Raw genomic sequence first — 21,120 nt, forward strand, 5'->3', positions numbered from 1 at the left:
GATTGAGGGTGGAAATGAAAAAGGCCTGGTGAATTCGCTCAAATTGGCATGTTCATATGTAAAATAAATAGATAAGTATTTTTCGATCCTTCCCATACTGATTTCAATTCAAGAGCCACTGGTAGACAGCTGTTTCAGCCTATTGGGCATTGTCAGTACCGGGCAGGCGGTCTTCAATTGAAGACAAAATGAGAAAAAACTTGATGAAAATAGCTGCGTGAACGCAAGCGAAACATAAGTGAAACCACCTATTCGTGTGACACCCAAGTCAACTTGCCAAGTTTTTATGTCAGTGTTGGTGGTTTGACCAATCAATGATCAAAAAGTACTTATCTATTTATTTTCTGATTTTCATGGAATTCTTTTCCAGCAGCTTGACCTGCATTAACCTTTCTAGATTATATATATATATATATATATATATATATATATATATATATATATATATATATATATATATTATATATATATATATATATATATATATATATATATATATATTATATATATATATATATATATATATATATATATATATATATATATATATATATATATTACAATGTAGGTTTTCACGGATGGTAGAATATATCATATATATATATATATATATATATATATATATATATATATATATATATATATATATATATATATATATATATATATATATATATATATATATATATAAATCAAAAATTAAACAATTTGTGGACACAACACTCAAAAAAGGGGGGCAAACCGCTATAGCTGCCTCCGTGGTCATGTTAGATGTAGCCTGGGAATTCTAGGTCTTCTAACTGGAACCACAAATGTGCGGTTGGCTCCTGTTGTTGACTCCGTGCTTTTGTGTTGTTTCCTGATTTCGGCAAACAAGTGTTTCCCATCTTTACACTTGGCTGCACCGCGCTGATGAGGCCAATAGCCAGAAACACGTGTCCGCGGTTTGCCCCCCTTTTTTGAGTGTTGTGTCCACAAATTGTTTAATTTTTGATTTATATCATGCACACTCGATAAAATCTCTATTTGTATTTATCCTGGACCCGGATGTCACGCAGGTAGCTATAGCTGCCTCCGTGGTCATGTTAGATGTAGCCTGGGAATTCTAGGTCTTCTAACTGGAACCACAAATGTGCGGTTGGCTCCTGTTGTTGACTCCGTGCGTTTGTGTTGTTTCCTGATTTCGGCAAACAAGTGTTTCCCATCTTTACACTTGGCTGCACCGCGCTGATGAGGCCAATAGCCAGAAACACGTGTCCGCGGTTTGCCCCCCTTTTTTGAGTGTTGTGTCCACAAATTGTTTAATTTTTGATTTATATCATGCACACTCGATAAAATCTCTATTTGTATTTATCCTGGACCCGGATGTCACGCAGGTAGCTATAGCTGCCTCCGTGGTCATGTTAGATGTAGCCTGGGAATTCTAGGTCTTCTAACTGGAACCACAAATGTGCGGTTGGCTCCTGTTGTTGACTCCGTGCGTTTGTGTTGTTTCCTGATTTCGGCAAACAAGTGTTTCCCATCTTTACACTTGGTTGCACCGCGCTGATGAGGCCAATGTCCACAAATTGTTTAATTTTTGATTTATATCATGCACACTCGATAAAATCTCTATTTGTATATATATATATATATATATATATATATGTATATGTATATATATATACATATATATTTTATATAAAAATTAATAGATAAGTACTTTTTGATCATTCCCATATTGATTTCAATTTAAGAGCCACCGGTAGACAGCTGTTTCAGATTTTTTTGTATACATGTTAACTTTTACGTCAATTTATATCTTCAATTTTTTGTTTTTTGCTCAATTTTACTGCCCTGAAGAAGCTTCTTATTACTTGATAAGAAACGAAAGAAGGTATTTAATATTCAAATTATACACGAAACCGTAACATATGTTTTAACATCAGTTAGCGGCAATGTTCAGTCGAGATGGGAAGACTGAAAGAGGCTGCAGAAAATAGCGTGAAAACTGTTACGTCAAGAAATTTCTGTTAATGTTCATCAATATTGTTCATTGTAATTTGGGGAAAACTATCGCTAAAATATTTTTGGGTAGAGCGTTGAGAATACGTATAGATTCAATTGAAATATAGACATTATTATAATGAAGTGAGCTCAGTGGATTTTAAAGTTGAAAACGAATTGAAGTTTCTCATCATTCGTAGAAGACATTATCATAACTGAAGACTATCGATAGTCATGTAACACCATCTTCTGGCGTAACAACAATCTTGATGACGAGAGCAACTAATGATAATGAGCAGCCACTATTCTCATTATACTAAACCCTTCATAAACGCGTTTGGTAAGAGACAGTGAAAATATTTGGGGGATACAGAAATGATGAGGCTGAAAAAAAAATGAAAGAGAGTACTGTTTTGGAAATATCAATAGATTGAAAAATAGTTTAATATATGAGAAATATAACAGACAAACAGACAATGAAAATAATCATCCGCTTGATACTTATCTAGTGATAGATTTATATCGTTTGAAGAACGATAGTTCAAAGACAGGTCATCATTATTTCAATTAATGTTTCATTGAAACACTCCACAATAAAATTCACATCAGGATGAACTGGTGAAATTCCTCACACTGAAAACAAAAGGAAACAAAAGTCTATGGTTTTTTCTTGAATAAATTTCCATGAGTGTTGTTTGATAACTTAAGGTTGCTAATTTCAAATCTCACCTCCCAATTTTCTAACGGTTCAAGTTTTTGAGATACAGCTATTGATCATATTTGTGAACAAGTTACACCCAATTTTCATAACACCGAGTGATTCTTTTACAATCTCACTATTTGTTAACAATGTCTACATCAAGTAATATCTGTAAAGAGTCCTAGCTATTTCTGAAATATCTGTGATGAATATATATTCAAAAATTGTAATTGAGTGTGTTGAAGTTTGTGAAACGCGTGCATCTTGATTACTTTAGAGTACTGGATAACTGCTATGGTATGTAAAGCATGCCTGTAGCCTCTGAGATTATGGGCGTAGAAGGAATGACCCCATCCAAAGAATCAAACACCAATGATCTAGCGGGCACGTTGAGAAGATATTGCTGAGCACGTTGAAAATATAATGTCACATTGAAAATAACCCTTGTGGTCCGGATCACAAGATCCTTTTTTTGAAACTTCTATCCAAGGGCACCGAAAATTATGATCCAGAGCTCATTCGATTCGGAATGACCTCTAACAACTTTGTGAAGAATTCCAAGAGGGTCTCGAAAAAATTGCAGAAGTTATAAGCAATTCAGTAAAAAAAAGTGGGGTTTAGTTTTTCGCAAATATCTCTGAAAATTTTGAAGATATCCAAAATTTTAAATAAGATCCTCAAAGAGGAGCAAATTTACTAAAAAAAAGTCCCACCTCCCGAAACTCTATCAACAATATTTATAATTTTGATTTATAGGCAAAAATAGCGCTAAAAGCGGGCGATGCGCGTCCCGCACGCGCTGACCGATACGGACCTTTGAACAATAAAAACTATTTCAACCCATTGAATATCATTTATAGGAAAAAAATTCACAAACGTTCTAGATACTTAAAAAAATGAAAATCCATTGAAAACATTTTTCCAGTGATCATTTTATTAGATATACTTTAGTTAATAAACTAATTTTTACAAGTTTTGAATTTACATGAAAACCCTGATGATTTCTAAACTGAAAACATCACATTTTTTTCACTTTTTGGAGCTTTCCTTGATTCCCTTCAAAAAAGGTTCCTGTTGGGAAAATAAAAAATTTTGATTTTTCACTTTGTTATTAATAATCAAAAACGTTGAAGACTGAAAAATTCTATTGAAGCAATGAAAACAAATGTTTTTTCAATAGTATTAGAATAGTATTCTTATCATTTGAAGTTATATACAAATAATTTTTCAGAATTTTCAGCTCTATTTGTTTGAAAAATTGTTATAAACAAATGTATTGTATTATGTATTATTATTTTTAAAAATAAAATAGATTCTGTAGGATTTTTTTATTGTTTCAAACGCATTTATTTTTTCAATTTAAATTTTCTTTATTCATTCAACAATTTGTTTTGAACAAATTAATTTTTATGATATATTGTTTTGAATACTACCAAAAAATCAACTACAACCATGTGTCACTTTTTGTGAAAAAAAAATGTTCTGTATTTTTTGAAAAATGTTTAAAATATTTCTATTCTTGCGTTTGGCAATTCCTCATGGTTCTCAATCATTGTTATGAAAATAACTCATAAACTAATGGAGATAGGACAAAGACACTTCAATTCTTTTCTGTTCTCCTTTCAGATTTTGAACAAATGCTCTAACCCCATTATTTATCAAATTTTTTGACAATTGTTTACTAAAATATCCCCTAAATCTGTTTTTGATGGCATTTAAATCTTTATAACTCATAAACTATTCGAGATACGACAAAGAGATTGTTTATTGAATGAATTGAGAAACTATAATTCTTTCAGAATATCAAAGATAAATAGAAATTATGATTAAAAAAAATCGTTTCTCAATATTCATATTTAGTAGCAAAAAAAATTGTTAATCAATAAATGCGTTTTGAAGCAATACAGATATTTTATAGAAACGATTTTGTTTTCGAAAATCATAATATTCTTCACTGATAGAAATCCCCTAAAATTTTAAATATATTATGAACAGTACATTTTTTAAACAAATAGAGCCAAAAAATATGAAAAATCATCTGTATATAACATCAAATGATAAGAATATGAATAAATTTGACTATTGAAAAAAAATTGCTTCAATAGAATTTTTCACTTTTCAACGTTTTTGATTATTAATGACAAAGTGGAAAATCAAAACTTTTTGATTTTTCCAACGGGAATCTTTGTTGAAGGCTTTCAAGAAAAGCTCCCAGAAGTGAAAAAAATTTGAGATTATCAGTTTGAAAAATTATCAGGGTTTTTATATAAATTTCAATTTATAAATTGAAATTATAAATATTGGTGAAACGTATAACGTATTTCATCAGTTCGGACTTCAATTGCCTAATATAATATAAATTGATTTGATAACCCTGAAAAAAATTAAAAAGATTAACCAAAAATAAAAATTTTAATAATCAAAAAATTGAAATTACAAAGAAATAACATGCAAGCAACAACCAAACAAATAAAAATTGAAATATTATTAAAAAGCTGAAAGAAAAAAATTTAAAATATTATTATAAAAAAAATAAAAGATTTGAAACCAAGTTATGTCACGACGTTTCGATTGTTAGTATCCACAATCGTCTTCGGGTGATAACCGGGTTATCACCCCAGTTATAACCCGAAGACGATTGATAACTGGGTTATCATCCCAGTTATAATCCGAAGACGATTGTGGATACTAACAATCGAAACGTCGTGACAACTTGGTTTGAAATCTTAAGTCCAAACTGATGAAATACACCACGAAACATTGTCAGCCACCTTCAAACAAACTCTGTATAACGGTATGCAAGAAGAAATGTAATAAACGATTGTACCCTAATAGAAACTTTGGACGAATAATAGGAAATCCTATTTTCCTGAATGTCAACAATAATAACGTAAGTGTGATATAAAAATTGATGCCTAACGGTTGTCTCCTATTATGACATCTCGACAAAAGCATTTCATGTCCCTCGCCTGATCAGGCTTATTTATTGTATTTAAATAAATAGGCAATAGGCAAAAAATTGAAAAAACTATCATTTACAGGTGATTCAAAAACACATGGTCCTTCGAGTCGAATTGAACTACAATTTACAGGCAATTAAAAAACATATGGTCCTTCGAGATATGCAAAAAACATCACTATAGAAAGCATGAATGCTTGTGAACCTGTTCAAAACCTGAGGTACAGTGAAATATTGAAAAAAGAAGAAAAAGAAGCTAGAAACTGAATCTGAAGTAGTCACGACAGCAGTTAAAAGTCGTAGAGCAATCAGAAAATCTCCTTTCAAATCAAATGAATGCATTGGGAGCAGTCAAGCTTCAAATTCTTCGCTTTCATCGGACACATCACCCAATCACTTTCGAATATAGTATAAATGATCGGACCTTACATTCTGCTATTCAAACCAAAGACCTAGGTGTGATCCTAGACTCCACACTTGGCTACAAATCACAAATTTTCGCTGTAATTAAAAAATATATGAAGATGCTTGGCTTTATAAAGAGAATCACTCGTGATTTCACTAACATCACTGCCTTTGAATCTCTTTATTTTTTCTGGTTAGATCTTACCTCGATTATTATTCCACAAAAAGTGAAACTCGAGGCCGTACAGCACAATTTCCTGCGATATAGTGCCTTCAAGATGCTTGTATACTATGACTATACTACATTGGAATGCATTTTGAACATACCTTCTCTTGAAGCTCGAAGAAAACAGAGATTTAATACTTCTATTCAAAATTATCAACGGACCTAGTATCAGCCCCGAGCTTCTCTCCAAAATATCTTTACATGTCCCCAGTCGTTCAACTAGACTGGTGCAAACATTTTACGTTTCTTTTCACATATTCAATTATTCATATAACAGCTTTATTCCCAGAACTCTTCGATTGGCTAACCCTTTAAATAACTTTAAGAATTATATTAGTTCATTATTTTATTCATTTTAATTTTTTCTTAAATAATCTAATTGTTATCTTACTTCGGAAATGTATTATTCCTATAACTGTTGCATCAAGTACTACATAGCATTGTGCTACTTATATCTGAGTTGGGCTTGCCCGTGTTTATAAATAAATAAGACTGAAGAAACGGAAATCGAAACGGCAATAAGGAAGAAGACATTAGAGAAGGAGCTTCTATACTATAACAATTTTCAATTGAAGGTAACTCATATACAAATTGAACTGAGAACTAACGGCAACAATGTCCAATATTAGAACAACATTTTTACCGGGGTCATTTTTATTGTCTATGCATCGCCATTGTGAATGAATAAAAAGTATGATGATTCCATAAAATTTGCCCCCCGTAACAAGATAGCTTCTGCATATCGATAGGATGTACGAGGAATAGGTGAACCAGTTCGTTAAATACTTTGAAACATCGGTAAACTGATCGATACTTCGCAAGTCTATTATATTTGCGTCCTTAAAATGCCATAACTAGTCATTCGGTTTCTTCATTATCAAGCGTCCTTATCTGCATAGGCGTAGTGTGTTCTGTTTCTTGTGAAGGTGACTTTGTTTTGTATTTATTAAATATATTCTATTATATTTATTGAATACACTGTTATATTTATTAATTTTAAAATATAAGATAGAGTTGCCCCATACTTGTTTTTCAAAATAAATTATCATAGAGATTCATCACATTCACACTTCATTGTGAGATAATTAGTTGACCTAGTCATTAAACTAAGGTACAAATGTTCGTTAAACACAGGTATGACTGTCATTAATCAGTTCCTAGAATATTATTAGTTTCTAGGTAGATAGTAATATTTCAAAAAGGGTATATGAATCACAATGTATGTAGGATTTAGTTTGTTAGTGAAGACGCTTGAAAAAGCTACTGTGCAGCAAAACACGTGTTGCGGATTTGTTAATCTGTTCTAGTGAAAATCTCACAATAAGGTGTTTTTCAAAATACATCAACTTTAAAATAGTTTTTGTGGTAAGTAAACAACTGACAAATAGCTGAATAATACATGGACGTAGAAAAATAAATGGACTCAGTTATTTACCTCATTAAATGAAGCCAATGAATGGGAGCATTCTAAGATCACGATGTGGATATGGACGTTGCCATATTGAATCCGTGATAATTCTTTAATATCAGTGTGCGGAACTTCAAAACTAACAAATTACATTCAACAGCATGAAGTTATGACCTCTCTCATGAGGTTAAAATAGACATCAAACATTTCAGAACCTAAACTAGTGCCACATTCACTTCGAAAATATTTGTCTATACCATATAAATCGGCACAGTTCGTTACAAGTGAACTCGTGGCAACACTGTCGAATTTGTCGTTTGGAAGCCTACTACCTGCCTTGCAGTGATGCCAATTTGCCAGTAATTACTGCATTAGCAAGTAAGCCGATTATTCAGAAACTGAAATGCAGTAATAAAGATATGCAAGGAATTTGTAAGGAATTTTGATATTCTGCAAGGATTTTGGATATCTCTCTTTATTATGATATATTTAGTGAGAGAGAGAGGGAAAGAGAAACAGTTGATTGAATAGAATAATTACATCGGCGACAGGTTGGTATGCATTTTGTACAATTCCCATTGGCAACACTGCTGCCTTGTTCTGTTTGTCTATGTTATCCTAGAGTGTTTACTGTTTCCCTCCACTTCGTGTTGACATAGTTTGGTTTGTGATATTTATTGAAAATAGTGAATTTGTTACTGTGTTTGGTTTATATATAGTTAAATAATAGATAGAAACTGATAATGGTGCTTTACTGTTGGGTTTGCAAGCAATCCCAATGTTCTAACTAAAAATTGACCTTACACAGGTGAGTGAATACAGGTTTTTGCTCATAGGCATCACAATGAGTTTCGAATTGCTATAGATAGGTACTTCAAAATGAAACCAAAATTCATTTTGCATGGCACGCAGTAAAATGCAATGTTTTCAGATGAAAACATTTTGAATATACAAATTCTAATAATTTCTATCTACACGTATTAATGAATGAAAAGCAAAAATTTTCAGATTTCCAACTGATGACACTGAAAGAGCAGTTTGGTTTGAGAATTTGGGATTGAAACAACGCCCCGAAAATACTCTAAAGTATGCAAGAATTTGTTCCGTTCATTTTGAGGGAGAAACGTTTGAAGTGAAATCCAGTGGAAAAATATTCCTGAAAAAAGGTGCCCGTCCTTTGTCTTTTAATCAAGAGTATATTCCTCCAACTTCAAGGTATAGTAATCATTCAACAGTTATCATTTTCTAACAATATTTTTTTCGTAACATAAATTAACTTGTTTCAGAAAGGATGACTCATCTACAAATTCAACAGATACAGCTTCAGAAAACAATTTTTTGGAAGTCTATTGATGGCCCTCCACTAAAGAGGTAAGATCAAACCCAGGTGGTGTAACATGCATGAGGCTCATTTTAATAACTATTTCTGCTCCTGGTATTGTGCTAATAATCAAATAATGATCTTTTATGCTCACGGAATTTTGTAGTCTCAGTGCCAAAAAAAATATCAAAGGAAAACTGAATTGGTTCCAATGTTTCCTGTGGGATTTTGAAACTAATAGTGTTTTCCATTTAGAAATTGGCCCAATCTGAGCATTCTAAAATTTTTAGATTAAGAAGCAATGTGCAGACTCATCAGACCGGAATATCTCATACTCTGACTCCAGAAATGGGCATACATTCAAAAGGCGAATATGAAAAATGTATTGATTCTAGCCCAGAAACATTGACTGCATCCGAAACTGAACTAATTTATAACTTAGTCACAGAAAAGGAAACAAACTCGCCCACAAATTTGCAGAAGAGAAAGTAAGTGAAAAATAATCTAACAGAGAAATAGTTTTAGGAAGTTATCACAAGCAATGGGTTAGCTGTATTTGTAAGCTACTTGTAACCATGATTCCCAAATCTGTATCCGTCAATAGTAACAATATGCGTGCAATAATAATAAAAATAATTTCAGTTCATTTTGATATTTTAGGCCAGTATTTTTCTGCTTGTCATTTCAATGTGAATTAATTATTGTTGATATTTGCAGTCTAATCTTATAGTTTTCCAGAATATTCAGAATTATGTTCTTTGACATGTGCATGCTTGTGAATACAAATAACAGCTTGAACATTATTATTATTATTCTTTATTAATCCCAAGAAACATGAACGATGTTCATTTCATAGGGAAATAATACTAAATTAATAAACTTCAATATAACATGTTAAAAAAAAGATGAACAGTTTTTGATAAAAAACTGAATTTCATTTATATTCATTTCAGAGCTCCTGATGACCTAGCTACCAGTGATTTTTCAACTCCTCGTAAGGTCAGAAGAAATCTGAAAACAATGAAAAAAATCTTGACAGGCCAGAAAACTAAAATTAGAACTTTACAACAGTCAGTGCGGAGACTGCGGTCCAAGGTGACAAACTCGGATTCACTGATAAACCATTTGAAAGCTAAATCTTTGGTCCGTGAAGATTGTGAAAGTTCATTGAGAGTGAGTTAATAAGGTTTCAATCCGTTTCACCACCACAACAAATTGTATGAAAATTATAGATTTTTGTAGAGTTGATTGCTCATGAACTTCTTTGCCGAGCAGAAAATATGATAATGATAATGAAATAGTCATCTTTGATGTCATAAGGAAGTGATTGAAAAATTTTCGGTGCTATAATATGTAGCGCATTATGGGATATATTGGGTTTTGTGTTTATTTTTTTCTATACACTTCATTTCAAGTAGCATTATGGGTACAGTTTAAACATATACAAAAACTCCTTTTTTTCCACTTACTCTAAAATTTTAATTTTGTTTATCATCTCAACACTCTGTGAAAGAATTGAAACAAAAGTTTTCTTTTATGAATAATCGACTCATTCTGAGAAGTTGAAAGTTCCAGCAACTTACTATTTTATGTTCTTTTGAATTCATACATACTCGATTATGATAAATCATGTGATAACAACTTTTTGATCTTCAAAGAAATCTAGCATATTTTTTGTTGCAGGCTTCTATGTCAGAGTCAACATCTGAACTTTCCAAAAGGATGCTTAAGGGTCCCAGAACTCAAAAATATACACCAGCACTTAGATCATTTGCTCTAACTCTGAGCTTTTATTCTACTAAGGCATATAATTATGTTAGGACGACATTCAATAATTCTTCACCGCACCCGACAACTTTATCAAAATGATACCAATCAGTTGCTGGTGCTCCTGGGTGGACAAAAGAAGTGTTAACAGCATTGAAACTGAAAGTTAATGCAGCTAAACAAAAAAAAATGTGATATTATTTGTAATTTAATTTTTGATGAAATGTCCATTCGAAAACAAGTTGAATGGACTGGCAAAAAGTTTTGTGGGTATGTAGATATTGGTACTGATTTGGATAGCGATCAACTTCTTGAAGCTGAAGAAGTGTTGGTGTTTATGCTAGTTTGTTTGAACAGTTGTTGGAAAATACCTGTTGGATATTTTCTCTTAGATGGTCTTTCTGGATCTGACAAAGCTGGTCTTGTTAAGAAATGTTTAGAGTTGGTTGATGAAACTGGAGTAATTGTGTCCTCTGTAACATTTGATAGTACTGCAGCCAATTTCAAGATGGCTTCAATTCTGGGAGCAGATTTCAATGTTTCACCAATGAAAACTCATTTTAATCATCCTGTTACGAAGGAAAAGGTATATTTATTTCTAGATCCATGTCATATGATAAAATTGGTAAGAAATTGTTTAGGATCTTATAAGAACTTGCAAGACTCTGATAAAAATCAAGTGAGTTGAGATTATTTTGACAAATTAATTAACATTCAATATAATGAGGGGTTACATGCTGCAACAAAACTGCGAAAACGTCACATACTGTGGACTAGAGGAAAAATGAAAGTCAAAATCGCCACACAAACGCTATGTGAAAGTGTAGCAGATTCTTTGATATATCTATGTAAAGATTTATTACTGCCTGAATTCCAAGGAGCGGAAGCAACTGCATTGTTCGCTTGTTACTTCAATGATTTATTCGACATTTTCAAAGCAAAAAATAGATTTGCTGAATATAATTATAAAAAACCTTTGTCTCCTGTAACGAGTAGGCAATTTTTCGACTATCTTGACATTATTGAGGAATACATATTGCATCTGTCTACAGGAAAAGTTGAGGTATTGAAATCAAAGAGAAAAACTGGTTTTTTAGGATTTCTTATTTGTATAGAAAGCCTCAAAGGCCTCTACAAATCTTATGTTGAATCTGGAAAACTGAAATATATTCTAACTTATAAATTATCCCAGGATCATGTTGAATTGTTCTTTGGAGCAGTTAGAAGTCGTGTGGGATTCAATAACAATCCAACTGCTAGACAATTTGAGGCAGCTTATAAAAGGTTGATAGTTCATTCAGAAATAAAAGCTGGAGATACGGGAAATTCTTTGAACTGAGATGCAACCTCGATATTATTTTGTAACAGTGGTCGAGTTACCATCAGTGAGAATGGGGAAGATCTTTCTTATATTTGAGAATAAACTGAGTGAAGACATACGAGCGTTGGATTTTCTCCATTCTTCTGCTGGGTGTTTAACATATTATGTTAATTATACTGTCTGTTATATGGCGGGTTATATGTCGAGGAGCCTGGAAAATATTGTTTCACGTTTTAGATGTAAGTCCCTTTTATTTCATGAAAATGATGAGACTACCTCTACACTGCTTATAAGAAAGGAATATCGAAACCTCACTGAAGCATTAAAGTTATTAGTAGAAGTTTGTGTTGTTGCTGAAAAGTATTTTAGATTTTTCCATAAAACTAACAACATATTCAGTAATAGAATAAAAAACCTAATGAATGTTTTGGTGAATAATACTCTGAAAAACATGCCACCAAAAATATATGATTATTTTGGTGATCACTTGTATGATGAAGATGCCATTGGTGGTCATTCATTGTAGCTATTGAAACTGATTTTAAAAAAATATTTCAACATTAGAATTCATCATGAAACATCCTCTAAATTAGATTCATCAACAAAACGAGTTAGGAGTATATTGACAAAAACTGTTTTGTTTCGAAATCAATAAAACTCTTAGAAACTTTGGAGAAGATGAAAACCCAAACACCAAACTGGAATCACTCGCACTCGACGCCCGTTTCACTAACCAAGTTAGCGCTAACTTGGTTAGCGAAACGTATGTAGAGTGCGAGATTCCAGTTTGGTGTTTGGGTTTGCATCTTCTTCGAAGTTTCTAATTTCAAACAACTATTTCTGAAAAATATTTTCATTCATATTATCGAGTGGGTTATTTATCAAAATTATTGGGTAGTTGTTTCAATATGATTATATAATACTATATAATTGTAAAAGGTTAATTTTTAATTGCCTAGTTTCAATTGTGAACCGACACTATTTCTCATATGATATTATTCGGTATGGATTCATGGATATATTTATATTTGGTTCCTTTTCAAATTGTAATAATTTTTTTTTATTGTTGTTATTGTTGTTTATTTTGTATTGTTTTATTTGTTTCATTACAGTTATTCTTTAAACTCGAGTTGTTTAATTTACAATCCTACCTCAGAACAAGAAAAAGATACCATCTGAGATGCAAACAAAGACTTCCTCTTCGTGCAGGAAGCCAAATTCAAGCTTTTTCGAAAGCCTCATGAAGTTGATATAGTTGCAAAATATATCTGGTGATAGCACAAAAATAATAGTTGATGTAAAATCTAACAATGAGTTTTGATTTCAAGGAGAGGCAATGACACTTTTGATGATTTTCGTTGTTAGAGAGAGAAAGTCTGCTACGACAAAATAATGGTGGGTTAAAGAAAATTAGACAGTCAAATTGTAAATTCAATCAAAAGGTGAATATTATCTTCTTACTAATTACTTTAGTAACCCATCTACTCTTAAAATTACAAAGAAATACCGTTTTGTGATTGTTATTTTGTACCTTCAATATGATAGAACTAGAATAGATCAAAATACACAATTCAAAACATTGTTCCTTTTTCCTCTTTTTTTATTTATCAATTTTCAACAGTTTTTTAAAAGAGCCGATTTTTTCGAGTAATTATATTTATTTCGAATACAATGAAGTTTTCCTGTAATTGATATCGGAAATATCTATAATCTCTAACAATAATTGATGAATAAATCTCTGAAGTTTTCATAAGTATATAACATTTTGCACATTTTCGTTTACATTGCCCATATTGAATTTATTGCGTGCGCCACTGTCGTTGGAGGGTATGTCACAGTCTATCGCAAGATTCCTCCTTCCCCGTAACCCGCTCGCCACCGAACCGAGCGGCTTCAAAACATTCTGTGTTGAAGGTATTGGTTTGCCGAGTCCATTTATTTTTCTACGTCCATGGAATAATATGATTGAATTTTATTATTTTTATAGTATTAAGATTAATGCCGTAGCAGGTCCAAGTAATGTACAAAGAAAGCGAAAGTTTATGTCGTTAGAAGAAAAACAGATTGTCGAGTGTACGAAAATTTAAAAAATACACTCCGTACAGTGGAAGCTGTAGCCCAGTGTTCATTTTTTACGGGAATATTCGTGTCGACAATTGTACGCATTGTACGTGAAAAAAAGGTGACTGGGATTGTGCAAGCTCCAAAAGTACATTGTCGTAGTAGAAAAAAAATTGAATTGGACGAGTACCTACTAGAAAAATTTTGTACGCTATACCATTCATTCTTTCTTTTTTGAGAATGAAGCGTCAACCCTCGAATCCATTAGGACAAAGTTAATGGATAATGATCTCATTCCAAAAATGAGCAAAGAGAAGTTAAGGAAAATAATAAAAGATTTAAAATTTATGTATGCCAAACGATCCCGTAAGTCTGTCTTAATAGAAAGAGAAGAAATGCGTTCTGCTCACAAAAATATTTATTATCTGGACGAAACGTGGGTGAATGCTGGTCACACAGTATCTAAGATCTGGCAAAATACTACTGTAACTGGTTATCGTCAAGCATTTGTGGACGGTTTATCAACAGGGTTACGCGGACCAACGGGTAAAGGGCAACGACTAATTGTCGTCCATATAGGTTGCGAGAGTGGCTTTTTAGACGATAGTGCACTAATTTTTTTATAAAAAAAAACGGGGGATTATCACGAAGACATGGATGGTTTGAATGATGATTTGAATTCCTTCTTTCACGAGTCGAGCCAAATTCGGTAATAGGAATGGATAACGCTTCTTATCACAGCCGATTAGTAAAACAGCTGCCAACTATAACCACCAGAAAAGCAGACATGCAGAGTTGGTTAGGACAAAAAGGAATTCCATTTTCCGAGGACATGGTTAAGGCCGAGCTTATGAGTGTCATTAAACAGCATCGTGACAGATATCATCAGCATGTGGTGGATACAATAGCTCGTGCTGAAGGCATCACCATTTTGAGACTTCCTCCTTACTATTGCGAGTTAAACCCGAAAGAATTACTCTGGGCTCAAATTAAGGGTTACGTAGCTCGTGAAAACGTGACATAACATTTCTGATGTCCAACGTTTATTAGAACTCGCAATGGAACGGATACGGAAAGAAGATTGGGCTAATGCTGTAGCCCATGTGATCAAGGAAGGAGAGAAAATGTGGAGATTGGACGGAATGGTAACCACTGTTTTCGACCAATTAATAATAGCTTCAAGTGTGACTGGGGATTCCTCTTCGGACGAGTCAATGGATTCTGAAACTTCATAAGCATAACATAGGTAATTATTTCTTTGCTTTGTAGTTCTATTTCTATATAAAAGGAACATAATAATTATTTTGTATATTTTTCTGTTCTTTTTGAAGTACTGTATTAGGCATAATAAGAAAATATAATCAGTTTTACCATTGACACCAGGTAGCGCCACCTAATGTAACAATTTTAACGTAAATACCTATGTGATTGAATAAATAAAAATATTATTTTGGTACGCCTTTGCAGAGTTGGTAAGAAGAAGAATATATTTATTGAAATAGGTAATCCTAATATCTACACAATATTATATAAAACATATTACTAACATAGAAAATGAAAATAAACATTTACAGTTTGAAAAATAACGACATACATTTGCTATTAAAAATACATTGCAATATAGGTGTAGCTCCAATACAATGATAAAAAGCAGAAAACAACATACAAATACTATATTTATTAATATTATCTTACCGAGTTTTATTCTATCTAGCATTGTGAATAGATTTCAATAACTGTTTTTTAAAAATACTTAATGATGGACTAGATTTAATCTCATTTGGCAATTTATTGTATGCAACAAACCCTTTGAAAAATAAAGAATTCATGGCACTTCTCCTATTTGTTCTGCATAAATGCAAATTAGTATGATTTCTTGTGGCATATTTGTGCACTTCTAAATTCAAACTAACAAATTCAGAAAAATATGGGGGTGATAAGTTATTCAGAATTTTATATATAAATGTCATAGTTAAGTAATACAACCGTAAAGAAACTGGTAGCCACCGCAAAGTTTGTAACATAATTCCGATTTCAGTGAATCTATTCACTTATAGAACAATTCGCATACCACCATTTTGAAGTTTTTGTAATTGAGATGTTTGATTAAGATTAAAAAAGAAAATAATAGAAGCACAGTAATCAAAATGTGGTTGGATAATCGCATTGTACGCAGTAATTTCAGACTGACTAACTAGAATTATTTTTGGAGAGTAATATAAAATGCTTATTTGAATTTGGTTAATTTTATGCAGCAAACTTTGGGCGTTCATGTATATGATATCACTAAAGAGGTGGATATAAGGGTCCTTTATCGGTTTTTTGTGTTGTGAAGTAATATTTTTGTTTACTATGGTTGGTTTATTGTTAATAAATTTTATTGTTTTTGAATCATCACCATTTCTTATGAACTCTTCAAGTTTGGCTTTAATACGTTTAAAATATTCTTATTGAGGTTTGGTTTGGTCTCCGGATATTTTTATTCCTGGGATTTTTGTTGATTTATTTTTTAAAACAAGTTTAGCTTCTTCTGGAGAGCTCAGAATAACTTTAAGTGGCCTAATTTTTGCTGCATTGAATTTTCCAACCCTGAATAGTTTAATATTGTTTTTGTTAACGTTATAATCCTCTAAAATGAATTCAACTGCCTGCTCATCTCCTGAGTTACGTTCATTTTGCGTATTTTTCTGGGATGCATCAATATTGTAAATTATTGAATTTGAGGCTCTATTTTGCCTATCCAGCATTTCAGATATCACTTCTTCCATGTCTGGTATCTGACATACACTAGTTGTATTCGATATTTGGAAATTGTCTTCATTATTTGCGAATTTTTCTTCATTATTTTCCAGTTTTTTAACAAGTTCTTTCAGTTCTGATACTTCCTTGATTAGGGCTGGTACTTTATAAAAACCATCCTCACACTGTTCACAAAAAAAAGATAAATATTGGATCGACAGTAGAACTTTGTGGACAAACGGGCATGACGATGGAGATGAGCATTCGATATTAATGAATTGAATTGATAAGAGATTCTCGTTCTGAAAATAGTCAGTTCCTTCTATAAAAATATGTACCAAATGACTCTTTCTCAGATGATAACAATATTAACAAGGCAATGTCTTCCGAAAGAACTTCCCATTTTTGACCGAAATTCAAGTGAATGGCCCACTTTCATTCAACAATATAATAATAATCGCTATTTGTGAATTTTAAAATTTTCAAAATTAAAAATTTCCACCCATATCAAAAAAAAAATATTCATTGAGTTTTGTGATGAAACCAAATACTCACCTTGTATGACTTTGAAGCAATCCCTCTCCTAACAATTATATCCGCAAAGGAATATATTCGTTAATGATAAAATATTCCGATTGTCATCAATTATTCAAAGTCTTCGACATATTGTCGATATAAACTCCGATGATAAAGTAATGGAAATGAAATGTCTTATTTGACAAACTATTGTTAACTTAGAATAATGGTAACACACAAAATAGGCGCTTCCAATATTCAATCAAATTAGATTTGACACGCCTTCAATGAATTATGTTTACTTGAACTCATTCGGCAATATTAATAAATTATTCAAAGATTCATTCCAGACTGAACTGGAATAATTTATTTGTGTTGACAACCAAATCTAGTTGAAACGTCTATCTGCGATCTCCTATCAGCAATTTCCTTCATCATTGAAATTCCTATGAATTCTCTATATTTCATATGAAAGTTAGTTTTTCTCATCATTACAAAAATCACGCGTGGAGAATGGGTTTTCAATCTAGTACAAATTATTCAGATCAATATAATTAGATTCAATTTTCAAGATAGATGTTTTCTTATCATATGAATGTCTGTCTAATGTTAATTACGAGTTATTATATTTCGTTATGTCTTAAAGTACGACTGTTTATAGAGAATATACCTTATACCAATCAAGTTGGTGTCAGTAGGAAATGATTATACTGTATAGTGTCCATCTTCTAAAGATGTCAGTTTGTTTGGTAATATGGGCATCGAGAAGAGTTTCAACATTTCTGTTGTGTAGAAAAAGTGAAAAAGCCCAGTCAATCCCTCTACGAAACCCTTCATTACTTGAAAGTATCGATTGCAGCTTGAGAAATGTTTCTGATGCAGATTTTGTGTAACATGTTTTTCCTTACGAATCAGATGTCCTAAAAATCTTGCAAAGAAAATTGGATTAGAAAATTTAGGAAACACTGACTACATAGATAGCATTTAACGAGTGTTGTTCATGACGAAGAATTTCAAGAACGAGGTTTTAACGATGAACGAGAACTAGAACGTTTCCTACTTATTCACCAAACTCAAACAACTGTTCATGCAGCTACTGTTTCGTTAGAATGTACCATTTTTTTTTCCACCAACCGTCCACTAGAAACTCGTTAGCACAACAAGAGGATTGTTCCGAATTCTTGAGGTTCTTGTTGAATACTTTTCTTAAGCAGGAAAATAGCGAAATCAATACTTCTTACCGCTCTGGATTGAATTATTCCATAATGTCTATCTCGTCTTGTGTTTGTTGACCTCTTGCTGGAAAAATCCCGACAAGTTTACTTTGATGTTCAAGAGGTAGCAAAAACGTATGTGATTTTCTGAAACTTCATCTAGCCTCCGGAGACACCCTAAATTTTATTCTACAAGGACATTGGCAGATCAAGATCTTCAGATGATGGGGTGCTGCAGGTTTTTTCGGATTTTCCTGCCGCTGAAAAAGCAAATGCGCCACTGGGATCAATCAAGTCGCCCCGGAGCGTCTATTAATTTTTGTTGTTTCATAATTTCATAATTTGTATTACATTTTTTATATATTGAAAATCTGAATAATAAAAAAAAAGTCACCCAGTAAAAGTCAAAGTCAAAATTTATTCAACATTTTTGATACACGACTATATATATGACACTTCACATTTCACCAAATATATTTTATATAATATCACTCATATCATTTACAACACATGTTACACAAAAATATTATTTTCATACTCTATCAGGAAGTAAAAATAACTTGTTACCAGAAAGCCTTCGACTTTTTTTCGTGAATGTGAGAAAATTTGTTTCCCTTGCTCTGTGGTAATAAGTTGAAATATTTTGGCGAACCTTTGTACTCATTTCGGTTTATTTTTTTCTGGTGGAAGTCGTTTGTTTCTTTGTTTTGTTTGATGAAAGTGAATTTTTTCATTTCGTGTTAGCAAATGGGAATTTGTATGAACGCAGCTTAATATTTTGTAAAATTAAATAAATGGTAAAATTAATTTTTTGGTTTTGGAATGTTTTCTTACAGAATTCTCTGTATTAGAGATCAAAAATTATTCTAATGGAACGTTTTTGCATTTTAAAGTTTCTATTCATTTCTGATGAGTGTCCCCAAATGGTAATATTTATAATAAGCTTAAAATACACTAGAGATTATGCCTAAGAAAATTTGATTTCATTGTTGGGAAAGCCAAATACGTTTTTTTCAGAGAAGTGCACAAGTAATCGATGTGATAATTGAATGAAAATTTCATGTAAAGTTGTGTTCCAAGGAATTTTGTATATTTCGATTCCTAGATTTATTTGGGAGGGTGCTGATACTCACTTGAAAACTGAATAAATGTTATTTTATCTTCATCATTTATTCAATGATTATTTCTACATCAACATTCGAATTCACTGACTACTAATTTCGTTTTATTTTCAATTTAATTTAGATCTGGGGACGTCACAGCATCGGCATACATGAAAACTCGACCCTCCTTTATGTTTTGGGGTAGTTCATTAACATAAAGTAGAAATAATAGTGGTCCAAGCAACTTTTCGTCTGTGGGGCCCCCAGATTCATATCAAATCGATCCTAATAATTATTGTCGTTGACTTTATCGACTATTTTCCAGTTATACTCACATAAGATTCAAACCATTGATTAATTGACCCTCTTATTCCCATTTTATAGATATTTTTACTCAAATACTTCCAGTTGATTATTTCGAAAGCTCTACTTTGATAAAAAATATACCAACTGTGTAGTATCCTTCATTTATGCTATCAAAACTATATTGGATTATATCAGGTAATTGAAAAATTTTTCTCAAGCCGTGCAAGAACTTATCAAATTATTTTGTTCCAAAAAACTGTAGCTTTTTCCATTATTTTCGAAATAGAACCTAGAACACATATATAAACTGGCACGACTTTTGTTTTTAGTTGCTTTGGAAAAATACCTTCGTCTAGGATAGTACGTTTTTTGACAAGTTAGCACAAGTTCCAACTACTTTCAAAGGAATCTCGTCAACACCTGCTGTCGTTTCATTTTTGAAACTCATTATTATAGTTTCCAGTTTCGAGTTACTGTAAAGAATAAAATACATAGAACTAAATGGTGAGTTATAGATGAAGGAAAATTGATTTTGAGGTAAATCTAATGTTTTGATTTTTTCTGATACTGATTTTGAAAAATAGTGTTTGGTAGTGAGACTTTATCATCGCTGCAGTCTAATTTGATTTTTATTTGTTTGATGAATTCAGTATTTTTTGGGTATGAAAATATTGCTTTTTTAGGACTATATGAATGTTCATTAGGTTTCTTTTCATATTCATATTGAAATTGTATATTTTCATTTTCGATCTCTTTCTTACGTAAATAGTTTAACATTTTGAGGTTATCAGATTGTTATTGGAGTTCTTGCGAGTATTTACATTATTTATACTGATATTGAGATGGGAAACAACTGTATACCGAAAACCTACTCACACGGGATAGTATCTGAACCACGAATCCAATCACCATCAATCGACTAAAAGAGGAGTCATCAAGACTCTATAAGACCGTGTTTTCGGGCTCTGTAATACGAAGGAAGATCTTGAGAAGGAACTGGACGTCATCAAAAATTATTTTCAACGGAATGACTACTCCAAAGCGGTCGTGGAACAGACTTTGGCTAAAAGATAGCAAGAGCCTCACAA

General features: G+C 32.1%; 2 protein-coding genes across 2 annotated transcripts in view; one reads left to right on the forward strand and one right to left on the reverse strand.

Moving 5' to 3' along the window:
- Positions 1-21,120, reverse strand: part of Octalpha2R (alpha2-adrenergic-like octopamine receptor) — a 562,038-nt gene that overhangs the window by 54,649 nt on the left and 486,269 nt on the right. The window lies entirely within an intron of this gene.
- LOC141482207 (uncharacterized) lies at positions 8,980-13,685 on the forward strand. The gene is made up of 4 exons (XM_074175193.1): positions 8,980-9,055; positions 9,296-9,493; positions 9,959-10,178; positions 10,689-13,685. The coding sequence occupies exons 2-4, from the start codon at positions 9,354-9,356 to the stop codon at positions 10,872-10,874; spliced, it is 546 nt and encodes a 181-aa protein (XP_074031294.1). The 5' UTR covers positions 8,980-9,055; positions 9,296-9,353; the 3' UTR covers positions 10,875-13,685.

This window comes from Leptinotarsa decemlineata, unplaced genomic scaffold (assembly GCF_025532065.1).
Source record: "Leptinotarsa decemlineata unplaced genomic scaffold, Ldec_3_MD MMD2_tig00000882_RagTag_RagTag, whole genome shotgun sequence".
Classification (NCBI taxonomy): domain Eukaryota; kingdom Metazoa; phylum Arthropoda; class Insecta; order Coleoptera; family Chrysomelidae; genus Leptinotarsa; species Leptinotarsa decemlineata.